The sequence below is a fragment of the Bombina bombina genome, chromosome 4, assembly GCF_027579735.1.
Source record: "Bombina bombina isolate aBomBom1 chromosome 4, aBomBom1.pri, whole genome shotgun sequence".
NCBI lineage: Eukaryota > Metazoa > Chordata > Amphibia > Anura > Bombinatoridae > Bombina > Bombina bombina.
Window position 1 is genome coordinate 115228395 of NC_069502.1, and position 14559 is coordinate 115242953.

Consider the following 14559-nt stretch of genomic DNA (forward strand, 5'->3'; position numbering starts at 1 on the left):
GACTTGCCCTTTAAGTATAAAACAAAGTTAAAGGGACACTGAACCCAATTTTTGTATTTTGTGATTCAGATAGAGCATGAAATTTTAAGCAACTTTCTAATTTACTCCTATTGTCAAATTTTCTTCATTCTCTTTGAATCTTTATTTGAAATGCAAGAATGTAAGTTTAGATGCCGGCCCATTTTTGGTGAACAACCTAGGTTGTCCTTGCCGATTGGTGGATAAATTCATCCACCAATCAAAAACTGCTGTCCAGAGTTCATTTTTTTATATAAAGATAGCAAAAGAACAAAGAAACACTAATAATAGGAGTAAATTAGAAAGTTGCTTAAAATTGCATGCTCTATCTGAATCATGGAATAAAAATTTTGGGTTCAGTGTCCCTTTAAACAATAAGAAAATATGGGTGGGGTAGACTAAAAACATAATTTATGCTTACCTGATAAATTTATTTCTCTTGTAGTGTAGTCAGTCCACGGGTCATCCATTACTTATGGGATTATATCTCCTTCCCAACAGGAAGTTGCAAGAGGATCACCCAAGCAGAGCTGCTACATAGCTCCTCCCCTCACATGTCATATCCAGTCATTCGACCGAAACAAGACGAGAAAGGAGAAACCATAGGGTGCAGTGGTGACTGGAGTTTAATTAAAATTTAAACCTGCCTTAAAGACAGGGCGGGCCGTGGACTGACTACACTACAAGAGAAATAAATTTATCAGGTAAGCATAAATTATGTTTTCTCTTGTTAAGTGTAGTCAGTCCACGGGTCATCCATTACTTATGGGATACCAATACCAAAGCAAAAGTACACGGATGATGGGAGGGACAAGGCAGGAACTTTAAACGGAAGGAACCACTGCCTGAAGAACCTTTCTCCCAAAAATAGCATCCGAAGAAGCAAAAGTGTAAAATTTGTAAAATTTCGAAAAAGTGTGAAGTGAAGACCAAGTTGCAGCCTTGCAAATCTGTTCAACAGAGGCCTCATTCTTAAAGGCCCAGGTGGAAGCCACAGCTCTAGTGGAATGAGCTGTAATTCTTTCAGGAGGCTGCTGTCCAGCAGTCTCATAGGCTAAACGTATTATGCTACGAAGCCAAAAGGAGAGAGAGGTAGCCGAAGCCTTTTGACCTCTCCTCTGTCCAGAATAAACGACAAACAGAGAAGAAGTTTGACGAAAATCTTTAGTTGCCTGCAAATAGAACTTCAGGGCACGGACAACGTCCAGATTATGCAAAAGTCGTTCCTTCTTTGAAGAAGGGTTAGGACACAGTGATGGAACAACAATCTCTTGATTGATATTCCTGTTAGAGACTACCTTAGGTAAGAACCCAGGTTTAGGACGCAGAACTACCTTGTCTGAATGAAAAATTAGATAAGGAGAATCACAATGTAAGGCAGATAACTCAGAGACTCTTCGAGCCGAGGAAATAGCCATCAAAACAGAACTTTCCAAGATAACAGCTTGATATCAATGGAATGAAGGGGTTCAAATGGAACACCTTGCAAAACGTTAAGAACTAAGTTTAAGCTCCACGGCAGAGCAACAGTCTTAAACACAGGCTTAATCCTAGCCAAAGCCTGACAAAAAGCCTGAACATCTGGAACTTCTGCCAGACGTTTGTGTAGAAGAATGGACAGAGCCGAAATCTGTCCCTTTAACGAACTAGCAGATAAGCCCTTTTCTAAACCCTCTTGTAGAAAAGACAATATCCTAGGAATCCTAACCTTACTCCATGAGTAACTCTTGGATTCGCACCAATATAAATATTTACGCCATATCTTATGGTAAATTTTTCTGGTGACAGGTTTCCGAGCCTGTATTAAAGTATCAATAACCGACTCCGAGAAGCCACGCTTTGATAGAATCAAGCGTTCAATCTCCATGCAGTCAGTCTCAGAGAAATTAGATTTGGATGGTTGAAAGGACCCTGAATTAGAAGGTCCTGCCTCAGAGGCAGAGACCATGGTGGACAGGACGACATGTCCACTAGGTCTGCATACCAGGTCCTGCGTGGCCACGCAGGCGCTACCAAAATCACCGATGCTCTCTCCTGTTTGATCTTGGCAATCAGTCGAGGCAGCATCGGGAATGGTGGTAACACATAAGCCATGTTGAAGACCCAAGGGGCTGTCAGAGCATCTATCAGCGCCGCTCCCGGGTCCCTGGACATGGATCCGTAACAAGGAAGCTTGGCGTTCTGGCGAGACGCCATGAGATCCAGATCTGGTTTGCCCCAACGATGAATCAGTTGAGCGAAGACCTCCGGATGAAGTTTCCACTCCCCCGGATGAAAAGTCTGGCGACTTAGAAAATCCGCCTCCCAGTTCTCCACGCCTGGGATGTAGATCGCTGACAGGTGGCAAGAGTGAGACTCTGCCCAGCGAATTATCTTTGAGACTTCCAACATCGCTAGGGAACTCCTGGTTCCCCCTTGATGGTTGATGTAAGCCACAGTCGTGATGTTGTCCGACTGAAATCTGATGAACCTCAGAGTTGCTAACTGAGGCCAAGCTAGAAGAGCATTGAATATTGCTCTTAACTCCAGAATATTTATTGGGAGGAGTTTCTCCTCCTGAGTCCATGATCCCTGAGCCTTCAGGGAATTCCAGACTGCGCCCCAACCTAGAAGGCTGGCGTCTGTTGTTACAATCGTCCAATCTGGCCTGCGAAAGGTCATCCCTTTGGACAGATGGGGCCGAGAAAGCCACCATAGAAGAGAATCTCTGGTCTCTTGATCCAGATTTATTAGAGGGGACAAATCTGAGTAATCCCCATTCCACTGACTGAGCATGCACAATTGCAGTGGTCTGAGATGTAGGCGCGCAAATGGTACTATGTCCATTGCCGCAACCATTAAGCCAATTACTTCCATGCACTGAGCTACTGACGGGTGTGGAATGGAATGAAGGGCACGGCAAGCATTTTGAAGCTTTAATAACCTGGACTCTGTCAGGTAAATTTTCATCTCTATAGAATCTATAAGAGTCCCTAGGAAGGGAACCCTTGTGAGTGGTAATAGAGAACTCTTTTCCATGTTCACCTTCCACCCATGCGACCTCAGAAACGCCAGAACTATCTCTGTGTGAGACTTGGCAATTTGAAAACTTGACGCTTGTATCAGAATGTCATCTAGGTACGGAGCAACCGCTATGCCTCGTGGTCTTAGTACCACCAGAAGAGAGCCCAGAACCTTTGTAAAAATTCTCGGGGCCGTCGCTAACCCAAAGGGAAGAGCTACAAACTGGTAATGCCTGTCTCGAAAGGCAAATCTTAGGTACCGATAATGATCTTTGTGAATCGGTATGTGAAGGTAGGCATCCTTTAAGTCCACAGTGGTCATGTATTGACCCTCTTGGATCATGGGTAGGATGGTTCGAATAGTTTCCATTTTGAATGATGGAACTCTTAGGAATTTGTTTAAGATCTTTAGGTCCAAGATTGGTCTGAAGGTTCCCTCTTTCTTGGGGACCACAAACAGATTTGAGTAAAAACCTTGTCCTTGTTCCGTCCGCGGAACTGGGTGGATCACCTCCATTAATAAGAGGTCTTGTACACAGCGTAGAAACGCCTCTTTCTTTATTTGGTTTGCTGATAACCTTGAAAGATGAAATCTCCCTTGTGGAGGAGAAGCTTTGAAGTCCAGAAGATATCCCTGAGATATGATCTCCAATGCCCAGGGATCCTGGACATCTCTTGCCCAAGCCTGGACGAAGAGAGATAGTCTGCCCCCCACTAGATCCGTTTCCGGATAGGGGGCCCTCACTTCATGCTGTCTTAGGGGCAGAAGCAGGTTTTCTTCCTGTTTTGGAGCGGAGGAAGTTGATGCTGCTCCTGCCTTGAAGGTAAGAAAGGCACGAAAATTAGACTGTTTGGCCTTTGATTTGGCCTTGTCCTGAGGAAGAGTATGACCCTTACCCCCAGTAATGTCAGCAATAATTTCTTTCAAGCCGGGCCCGAATAAGGTCTGCCCTTTGAAAGGAATATTAAGCAATTTAGATTTAGAAGTCACGTCAGCTGACCATGATTTAAGCCATAGCGCTCTGCGCGCTTGGATGGCGAAACCAGAGTTCTTAGCCGTTAATTTGGTTAAATGTACAACAGCATCAGAAACAAATGCGTTCCAGAGACCCAAACCAGAATGCCGCAGCAGCAGTGACAGGCGCAATGCATGCAATGGGCTGTAAGATAAAACCTTGTTGAACAAAAATTTTCTTAAGGTAACCTTCTAATTTTTTATCCATTGGATCTGAAAAAGCACAACTATCCTCCACCGGGATAGTGGTACGCTTAGCCAACGTAGAAACTGCTCCCTCGACCTTAGGGACCGTCTGCCATAAGTCCCGTGTGGTGGCGTCTATTGGAAACATTTTCCTAAATATAGGAGGGGGGGAAAAGGGCACACCGGGCCTATCCCACTCCTTGCTAATAATCTCTGTAAGCCTCTTAGGTATAGGAAAAACGTCAGTACACACCGGTACAGCATAGTTTCTATCCAGCCTACATAATTTCTCTGGAATTGCAACCGTGTTACAATCATTCAGAGCTGCTAATACCTCCCCTAGCAGTACGCGGAGGTTTTCAAGCTTAAATTTAAAATTAGAAATCTCTGAATCCAGTCTCCCTGGATCAGATCCGTCACCCACAGAATGAAGCTCTCCGTCCTCATGTTCTGCAAATTGTGACGCAGTAGCAGACATGGCTATCCCATCATCAGCGCGCTCTGTCCTTAACCCCAAGCAATAGCGCTTGCCTCTTAATTCTGGCAATTTAGATAATACTTCGGTCATAACAGTAGCCATGTCTTGCAAAGTGATTTGTATGGGCCTCTCTGATGTACTGGGCGCCACAATATCACGCACCTCCTGAGCGGGAGGCGAAGGTACTGACACGTGAGGAGAGTTAGTCGGCATAACTTCCCCCTCGTTGTCTGGTGATAATTTCTTTACATGTAAAGATTGACTTTTATTTAAAGTGACATCAATGCATTTAGTACACAAATTTCTATGGGGCTCCGCATTGGCCTTCAAACATAGTGAACAAACAGATTCATCTGTGTCAGACATGTTTAAACAAACTAGCAATGATACTAGCAAGCTTGGAAATACTTTTCTAAATAAATTTACAAGCAATATAAAAAACGCTACTGCGCCTTTAAGAAGCACAAAAAGCTGAAATAACAATGAACCAAATCAGTTATAGCAACCAAAATTTCACAGTAAATGTATTAAATTAGCAAAGGATTGCACCCACCAGCAAATGGATGATTAACCCCTTAATACCCAAAAACGGATATCAATTTAACAAATAACGTTTTTATCACAGTCAAACACACTGTCACAGGTCTGCTGTGACTGATTACCTCCCTCAAAACGAATTTTGAAGACCCCTGAGCTCTCTGTATCATGGAGGATGAAGTAGGAAGACTGTGACTGAATTTTTACTGCGCACAAAAGCGCTAAAATAGGCCCCTCCCACTCATATTACAACAGTGGGAAATCTCAGTTAACTGTTTCTATGCAGAAATAAACGTTAGCCATGTGGAAAAATCATGCCCCAATAAGTTTTATCACCAAGTACCTCACAAAAAACGATTAACATGCCAGTAAACGTTTTACATTAAAAGATTATGAAGTGTTATTAATAAGCCTGTTACCAGTCGCTTTCACTGCAGTTAAGGCTCAAACATTACTTCAGCGTTAACAGTATTTTCTTAGACAAATTCCATTCCCTAGAAAAATACTTCAGTGCACGTACACTCATCAGCCTAATACCAGTCGCTACCACTGCATTCAAGGCTGTACTTACATTACTTTGGTAACAGCAGTATTTTCTATTCAATTCCATTCCATAGAAAAATAATTTACTGCACATACCTCGTTTGCAGGGGGGCCCGCATGCTATTCCCCTTTCTGAAGTTACCTCACTCCTCAGAATGTGCGAGAAACAGCCAGTGGATCTTAGTTACTTCTGCTAAGATCATAGAAAACGCAGGCAGATTCTTCTTCTAATACTGCCTGAGAACAAACAGCACACTCCGGTGCCATTTAAAATAACAAACTTTTGATTGTAGACATAAACTAAGTTTAAAAAACACCACAGACCTCTCACAACGACCTATCTATGTTGAGTGCAAGAGAATGACTGGATATGACATGTGAGGGGAGGAGCTATGTAGCAGCTCTGCTTGGGTGATCCTCTTGCAACTTCCTGTTGGGAAGGAGATATAATCCCATAAGTAATGGATGACCCGTGGACTGACTACACTTAACAAGAGAAATTGTGATGCTTGCCTAGATGCAAATACATTGAACTGACAACATTTTGTAAATATGTGCAAGGAATACAATGGGGTAGATTTAAAGGGACACTGAACACCAATTTTTTATTTCATGATTCAGATAGAGCATGAAATTTTAAGCAACTTTCTAATTTACTCCCATTATCAATTTTTCTTTGTTCGCTTTAAAAGCAGGAATGTAAATCTTCGCAGTGAGCCCATTTTATGTTAAAGGGCCACTAAACCCTAAATCTTTCTTTCATGATTCAGATAGAACATACAAATTTAAACAACATTACAATTTACTTCTATTATTCATATTTTAGATATCCTTATTTGAAGAAAAAGCAATGCACATGGGTGAGCCAATCACATGAGGCTTCTATGTGCAGCAACCAATCAGCAGCTACTGAGCATATCTAGATATGGTTTTCCGCAAAGAATATCAAGAGAATAAAACAAATTAGATAATAGAAGTAAATTAGAAAGATGTTTAAAAATGCATTCTCTTTCTAAATCATGAAAGAAAAAATGTTGGTTTCATGTCCCTTTAAGCACCATGGATAGCACTTGCTTATTGGTGGCTTACATTTACCCACCAATAAGCAAGCATAACCCAGGTTCTCAACCAAAAATAGGCCGGCTCCTATGCATCACATTCCTGCTTTTTAAATAAAGATAGCAAGAGAACGAAGAAAAATTGATAATAGGAATAAATTAGAAAGTTGCTTAAAATTGCATGCTCTATCTGAATCATGAAAGAGAAAAAATTGGGTTCAGTGTTTCTTTAATAAGCAGAGGATACTGCTTTCTACGCCCATAGTTTCCGGCCCGCCTCCTTAACTTATGACGGACTGGCCGCAAATGTGCAGGAGGCGACATTGCACAAGCATTTCACAAGACATGCTTGTGCATATGATAAATTGACCCCAATGTTTCTACTATGAACAATTACTTTACTGAGACTTCATTATACCTGACCCATGACAATGTCACAGCTGTAGTGGAATCAATCCTACATTTGAATGGTGTGACTGTAACCCTTGCCCAGGGCTCATAACTATAGCTCACCAAATTCAATTAGATAAGAATAGTGAACAAAAAATAAAATATATTTTTCTGATTCTCTTTGTAGCTTCTGGGTCCCAGTCATTCATAGGATTAGAATAAAAGGGTGTGGGGAAAGGTTTAGAGCAGTATTTAAAAGGACATTACATTCAAACAAATTAAATCATACATTTGAAAGTACGATATTGACATATGGCATAAATAATATTGCAAGAAAATAATTACATTAAAGCTATTAAAGTTAATACCAAAACTACCAGAAAGCATATGTTTTGGATACATCTGGTCAAGGTAATAAATGTAGCTACCAATCAGCAAGCACTACACAGGGTGCTGAAACTAAAATGGTCCAGCACATAAACTTACATTCTTGCTTTTTCAAATAAAGATACCAAGACAAACACAAGACATGAAGAAAAATTGATCATAGGCGTAAATGATAAAGTTGCTTAAAATTGCATGCTCTATCTGAATCATGAAAGAAAAAATTTGGTTTTAATATCCCTTTAAGAAAAATAATTTAAAAGTCATTAACTTAAATTTGATTTTGCAGTACTTAAAGGGACATAAAACCCACATTTTTTTCTTTCGTGATTCAGATAGAGCATTCAATGTTAAACATCTTTCCAATTTACTTCTGTTATCAAATTTTCTTTGTTTTCTTGTTATTCTTTGCTGAAAAGCTGGGATGTAAGCTCATGAGTGTGCATGTATTCACAACACTATATGGCAGCAGTTTTGCAACAATGCTATACATTAGCAGGAGCACTAGATGGCAGCACTATTTCCTGTCATGTAGTGCTTCATGCATGTGTACGCTACCTACCTAGGTATCCCTTCAACAAAGAATAACATGAGAACAAAACAAATTTGATAATAGAAGTAAATTGGAAACTTTTTAAAAATTGTATTCTCTATCTAAATAATTAAAAAAAAAGTGGGTTTACTGCCCCTTTAAGTTATGCTGGGGAAAAAAAACCTAAAAACCATATTAAAAGCAAATTGTATGCTTTACCTGGTTTACCAAAAACAGAAGTGATTTCATCCACCACATTCCTGTAGACTACAGGGTCAGAAATGATAAAGGCAAGTGTCCAAAAGGTTATCTAAAAAAAAATAGTGCAGTGATCATTAAATGCATGTAATCCAAAATGAAAATATTAACACCCTCCACTGATGAAAAATGAATTAGCTGCCGCTATGTGGTTACGCTCTGTATTACTCTTCCTTTCAACACAGAACATCCGAGCACTCCAAAAAAACTAATGTTTCTTACAACTAGCCTGATCAATGCTGCTCTCTATTTCTCATTTGTACCTCTTCATTATGTAATAAGTACTTCTAGTCAACTTTACGCGAGTTTTCTCCTCTCTGTTATTCACTACATTTCATGTTAAGGTAAAATACAAAATCATATCCTAGCAAAATAAAACATATAGATACTGTATATAGTTATTACATTTTAACCCCTTAATCATGCACCATAACTCCAAATGCTCCCATTAATAGGTGCTTTAAACGCCATAATAGTCGTAATATGACATACTGTAATCCATTGGAGTACGCTCCTGGTCCAGAGCGGAACCTGTCACTGCTAATTGCTGGTTGCACATCTGATGTCTTACCATGATGTCTTCAAATAAGCCCATTACTAGGTGTTTCACTCTGCTTAGGACCAATACCATTATGTCTTTAAACATTACCAAATTCTCCATCAGCTTAGGATCCTAAATTCACAGCTCCCACTGTCATCTGCACATACAGGTTCTCTACTCTGAAGCTCACTCTCTGGAGCTCACAGGCCTTTTTTTTCATTAAGTACTTTCTTAAAAAAGATCTGTTCAGACACCTACAAACTTGCTTCCCTAAATCCTAATACACAAATTTCTTTTTTTCCCATTTTCTGTATTTTTCTCTGAATTAGTGTCTAGCTAACTACAGCACGCAAGCAATATGGGGTATTTTTCAGCTTTTTGCGTGCAATGAAAATAACACGCGTATTACAAGTTGAAAGTAAACGCATTCACTTGAGCGCCATTGAATTTAATGTGTCAGGTTAGTGTGACTTCAGAGCTCTGGGTTAACGGTTACGTGAGACAAAAAAGTTCCACAAAATACATCAAAAATACATTTAAAAGTACAGTTACACTTACAATAACACTGATACTTTTTTATAATTGCATTAAAAGTTATAAGGGTTTAAAAATATGAGGTCTCAGGTGTGAAAAAAGAGCTGCAAAGAGCTTTTACATAGAGATACATACATAAACATGTCTAAATATGTGTATGTGTATATATATGTTTATATGTGTATATGTATTTATATGTGTATATGTATTTATATGTGTATATGTATTTACAGACATATATACACATATAAACACATAAATACATACGTATATATATATAAGTGCATTGGAGCCATTTTTTAGTCAAGTAGCTGAAAACATCGTATTTATGCAATATTCATAATTAATAAAGTTTTTGTGTTTTTTTTTCAAGTTTTCATGCTCCATTGAAGTCTATGGGAGAATATGTTAACAGTAGTAATATTTGAAGTTCCACTTTTTGCTCGCAAACGTTTTACTTTCAACTTGAAATTAAGTTAAGTTAATGCTCGTGGGATTGCAAAACAGCATTACACTTTTAATCTAGAACTAAGAATCAGATTATATTTTAGGGCCCTAAATTATTTTGTATAGATTTAATTTATATATTAATAAAAGTAATCATCATTTATTCAAAGAGGAAGATTTTTTTATGAGGCAAATGTCCCGATCAGTTGCAGGCTCGCTTATTTGAGCCTGCAACTGATATTAATAAAGTTTAAACCACTGCTTCAGAAAATCTCTCGCCAATTTGGAGTTGGCGGATGAAAACCACCCCAGATTAATTTGATCAGGGTGACTGACAAGCCCTACCCTCACGCAACTGGAGGGAGACATTGCACAAGCATATGGGGAAAAAATGCTCCCCACAGTCTGCAATCAAATGCGGACAGATTTACAACATGTGATTCCTGTCCATTCACAGATTAGTAAATCTTGACCATAGGAGCCTCCACTTTTAACTATAATACTTGAATAATATTCTCCGACAGCATATCCCAAAGGAGTCCGGGATTTTGTAGGCATATACTCAGGTGCATCCATGATAAAACAATAATACCAAACAGGTGCTAATGATCTTCAGTCTGAAGATGAACAAAGCAATGTTGAGGACCGCAGACTCAGTGGTCAACCAAGGAAACAGTACAGCAGATGAAAGAAATATGATGCTTACTTCTCTTCATTATTGGAAGATGTCCACCAGTGCCATCAGCTCTTAATTTGCAGAAACCAGTGGGACTCTAGTACACCTACATCTACTGTCTTGAAAAGTTTGGTCAAAAGTGTTCTTCATGGAATACTTGCAGCCAAAAAGCCATACCTCCAATGTGTTGGGAAATACAACAGCATGTACTATACCACATGTATGAACAACATTGATGCTGTAGATGGCGCTGTTCAGTTTAGATTGCTGATTGTTTATATCTGTGATCTTGTTCATTCTTTTATACAGGAAGGAAGTTGTTTTTTTAATCTCTATTGTGTTTTTCCTCCTCTGTGTGTGCTGACTATAGTTTTACAAGTCCTTTGGTATGTTCCAAATATTGCTGATGCATCTGTACAAGTAAAGCCTAATGCAGTTTTCTTTAAAAGCTTCCAGTGTCTTTTTGATACATACACCAACAGGTTATGGGCCCAGACACTGAAGAAAAAGAAACTACAAGTCAGTAAGTGTTGCATCTATGATCCAAGCAAATACTGTGTGAGGAAACAAGAGCTGCATCCAAATTACTGAAAAATGGCAAGTGGTTCAGATGTGAAATATGCAATAGTGAAATTAAATAATACCAACTACCAGCTGTGGAAGTTTAAGCTTGAAATGCTGTTATCCAAAGATGATTTATGGGAGGTGCTGGATACAAACAGACCCACTGATAATCCAGGGGAATGGGACAAGAAAAACAGACAAGCAAAAGCAGTTATAAGCCTGTTAGTGGAGGATGATCAACTCATTCACATAAGAAAAGAAAACACAGCTAAAGGTATGTGGACTGCACTACAAAAACTGCATGAGCGTTCAAACTTAAATAGTAAACTATATTTGCTGCGCAAACTATATAAGATGAGGCTGGAAAAAGGCCAGGAATTGTGTGAACATGTGAATGCTATGCTAGAGATTGTGGAACAGCTATGTGCAATTGGAGAAGAAATTAAAGACAATCATATAGTAGCATTGTTACTATGCAGCCTTCCAGAGTCATATAGTGCCCTTATCAATCCTCTAGAAACCAGACCTGAACAAGAACTAACACTAGAATATGCTAAGGGAAAACTAATTGATGAATATAATAGAAGAAAGGAAAACATGCATAGTGAAGAAAATGAGAGATCAGAGGTAGCTCTGAAGGCGCAAGAAGGCACAAAACAAAACAGAGAAACCAGAGTGTGTTTTCGCTGCAAAAAGGTCGGTCACCTGAAAAAGAACTGCTCAATCTGGAAAGCTGAGCAGCGAAGGTTAGAACCACCTACAAGAGAGAGAGCTAAGGCAGCCACAAAGCAAACTGCAGCTGCATCATGGAGCGGCAGCTTTAAAGTGACTCAGAATAGTACACCACACGGATGGTGCATTGACTCAGGGGCAACTAGTCACATGACAAGTGACGAGACATTCTTCACAGAAATTGATTTCAATACTAAAGATAAAGTCTTCCTAGCAAATGGGAAAAGTATTACAGCTGAAGGTAATGGTCAAGGGTTCCTGACTTGCATCACACCATCAGGAGGTAAGCAAAGCATTCTAGTAAAGAATGTTCTGTACGTCCCAAGTTTAGAAGGAAGCCTCCTATCAGTGAAAACTCTTGCTAACAATGGACTCACAGTTCAGTTCCAATTCGAAACAGGAAACAAATCCTAGCAAAAGGAAGATTGAACGAACACCTTTACAAACTTATCACTGAAAGGAAGCAAGCCAAAACAGCCATTCATAATCCACACAACAAATGTATCCACCTGTGGCACAGGCGATTAGGGCATCGAAACCCAGAGGCCATAAAGGAACTTGCAAAGGAAGGTTTATCAGAAGACATGATAATTTTGCCTTGTGACATGCTCATGAAGTGCACATGTTGTATCAAAGCAAAGGCCACACGTACCCCACTTCCACAAGCCAGTCAAAGAAAAACCACTCACCCCATGGAACTCATACACAGTGATGTGTGTGGACCAATGAAAACCCCCACACCCGGCGGGAACAGATATTTACTGACTTTCATTGACGATTATTCCAGGTACACAACAACATATCTGATGAAGCACAAAAGTGAGACATCAGAGAAACTTCAAGAATTTATAGCTACATTCAGCAATAAATTTCAACGGAAACCAGGAACAATACGTACCGACAACGGAGGGGAATATATGAGTAAGGAAGTGGAGTCATACATGAAGAAACAAGGCATTATACACCAAACGACTGTACCATACACTCCTGAGCAAAATGGTGTTGCAGAAAGGAAAAATTGCACCCTCATAGAAATGGCAAGATGCATGCTTTCAGACGCCAATTTACCTAACCAGTACTGGGGTGAAGCAATAATGACTGCAACATACTTACAGAACAGGCTACCATCAAAAACTATTGAGAGCACCCCATATGAAATGTGGAATGGATCAAAACCTAGTATGGGACATATTAGAGTGTTTGGATGTAAAGCATATGCCCATGTTCCAAGTGAGAAACGCTCCAAATTAGAGAACACAGCCATAGAAGGCATTCTTATGGGCTACAGTGAACAAAGTAAAGGCTATAGAATTCTTCATCCAAAGACCAACAAGATCACAATAAGCCACAGTGTTTATTTTGATGAAAGTCAAACATCAGAAAAAATGTCCCCCGAAAGCCATAAAGAGAACCTCTCCACTGAATCAGCAAGAGATGCTGACCAAAGTGAAGCTGTACAGGAGACAGAGCAAAAAGTGGAGCTCACAATAGAAAAAGCAGCTACTCACAAACCAATAGAACCCACTGAACAACCAGAAATCAGAAAATCAACTCGGGTGACGAAAGGTATACCACCCCGCAAGCTGTCATACATCTCTAAGACACATGAAACACTCGAACCAACATCTTGGGAAGATATTGAAAAATTGCCAAAAAGGGAAGCCAACCAATGGAGAAAAGCAGCCGAAGAAGAAATAAAATCACTTCAGGAAAACAAAACCTGGACACTCACTGAGCTCCCCCCCGGTCGCAAAGCTATAGGAAGCAAATGGACTTTTAAAGTAAAATACGATACAGAAGGAAATATCCACAGATACAAGGCAAGATTAGTTGCAAAGGGATATTCACAGAAATTTGGAGAAGATTATGATGAAACTTTTGCTCCAGTTGTAAAACACTCCACCATCAGAGCGCTCCTTAGCATTGCAGCCGGAAAGGGAATGCAAGTGAGGCACCTGGACGTCAAAACTGCTTTCCTATATGGAGACATCAAAGAGGATCTCTACATGGAACAGCCACCTGGATTTGAGAGGGAACCGAACCTTGTATGCAAACTTCAAAAGAGCATTTATGGACTAAAGCAAGCTGCGAGAATGTGGAATGAAAAAGTGAATGAAGTACTCATGAAACAAGGATTCTCAAGAAGCAAAGCAGATCCATGTCTATATTCAAGGCATCAAGAAAACAAATGGATATACATCCTAATTTATGTTGATGACATCATAACTTGTTTTGAACAAGAAGGGGACTGTGACCAAATAGTTCATATATTAAAACAGAACTTTGAGATTAAAGAACTAGGGAACATCACTTATTATTTAGGAATCCAAATAGAAAGGGAAGAGGATGGAAGCTATCTTCTTAACCAAAGTCAGAAAATTACAGAAATATTAGAGCAATTTCACATGCAAGATGCAAAAGAGGTGAAAACACCTATGGAACCAGATTACCTGAAAAACAACGGAATAGAAAACTTGTTACCCAATAACGACAATTACCGCAGGGCAATTGGAAAATTGCTATACATTGCCACCGTGACAAGACCAGACATTGCCGCAGCAATAGGTATACTCTGTAGAAAAGTTGCGACACCATGTCAACGCGACTGGAATGCAGTAAAGAGGGTGATACAGTACCTAAAAGGAACAATTCGGATGAAGCTGC

At 39.7% G+C, this 14559-nt stretch overlaps 1 protein-coding gene across 1 annotated transcript in view; it reads right to left on the bottom strand.

Moving 5' to 3' along the window:
- The window catches only part of LOC128656945 (24-hydroxycholesterol 7-alpha-hydroxylase), a 360073-nt gene that overhangs the window by 254426 nt on the left and 91088 nt on the right, over positions 1 to 14559 (bottom strand). Inside the window, exon 7 of the mRNA XM_053711138.1 lies at positions 8363 to 8453. Coding sequence (XP_053567113.1) covers positions 8363 to 8453 — 91 coding nt within the window. The remainder of the gene's footprint in view (positions 1 to 8362; positions 8454 to 14559) is intronic.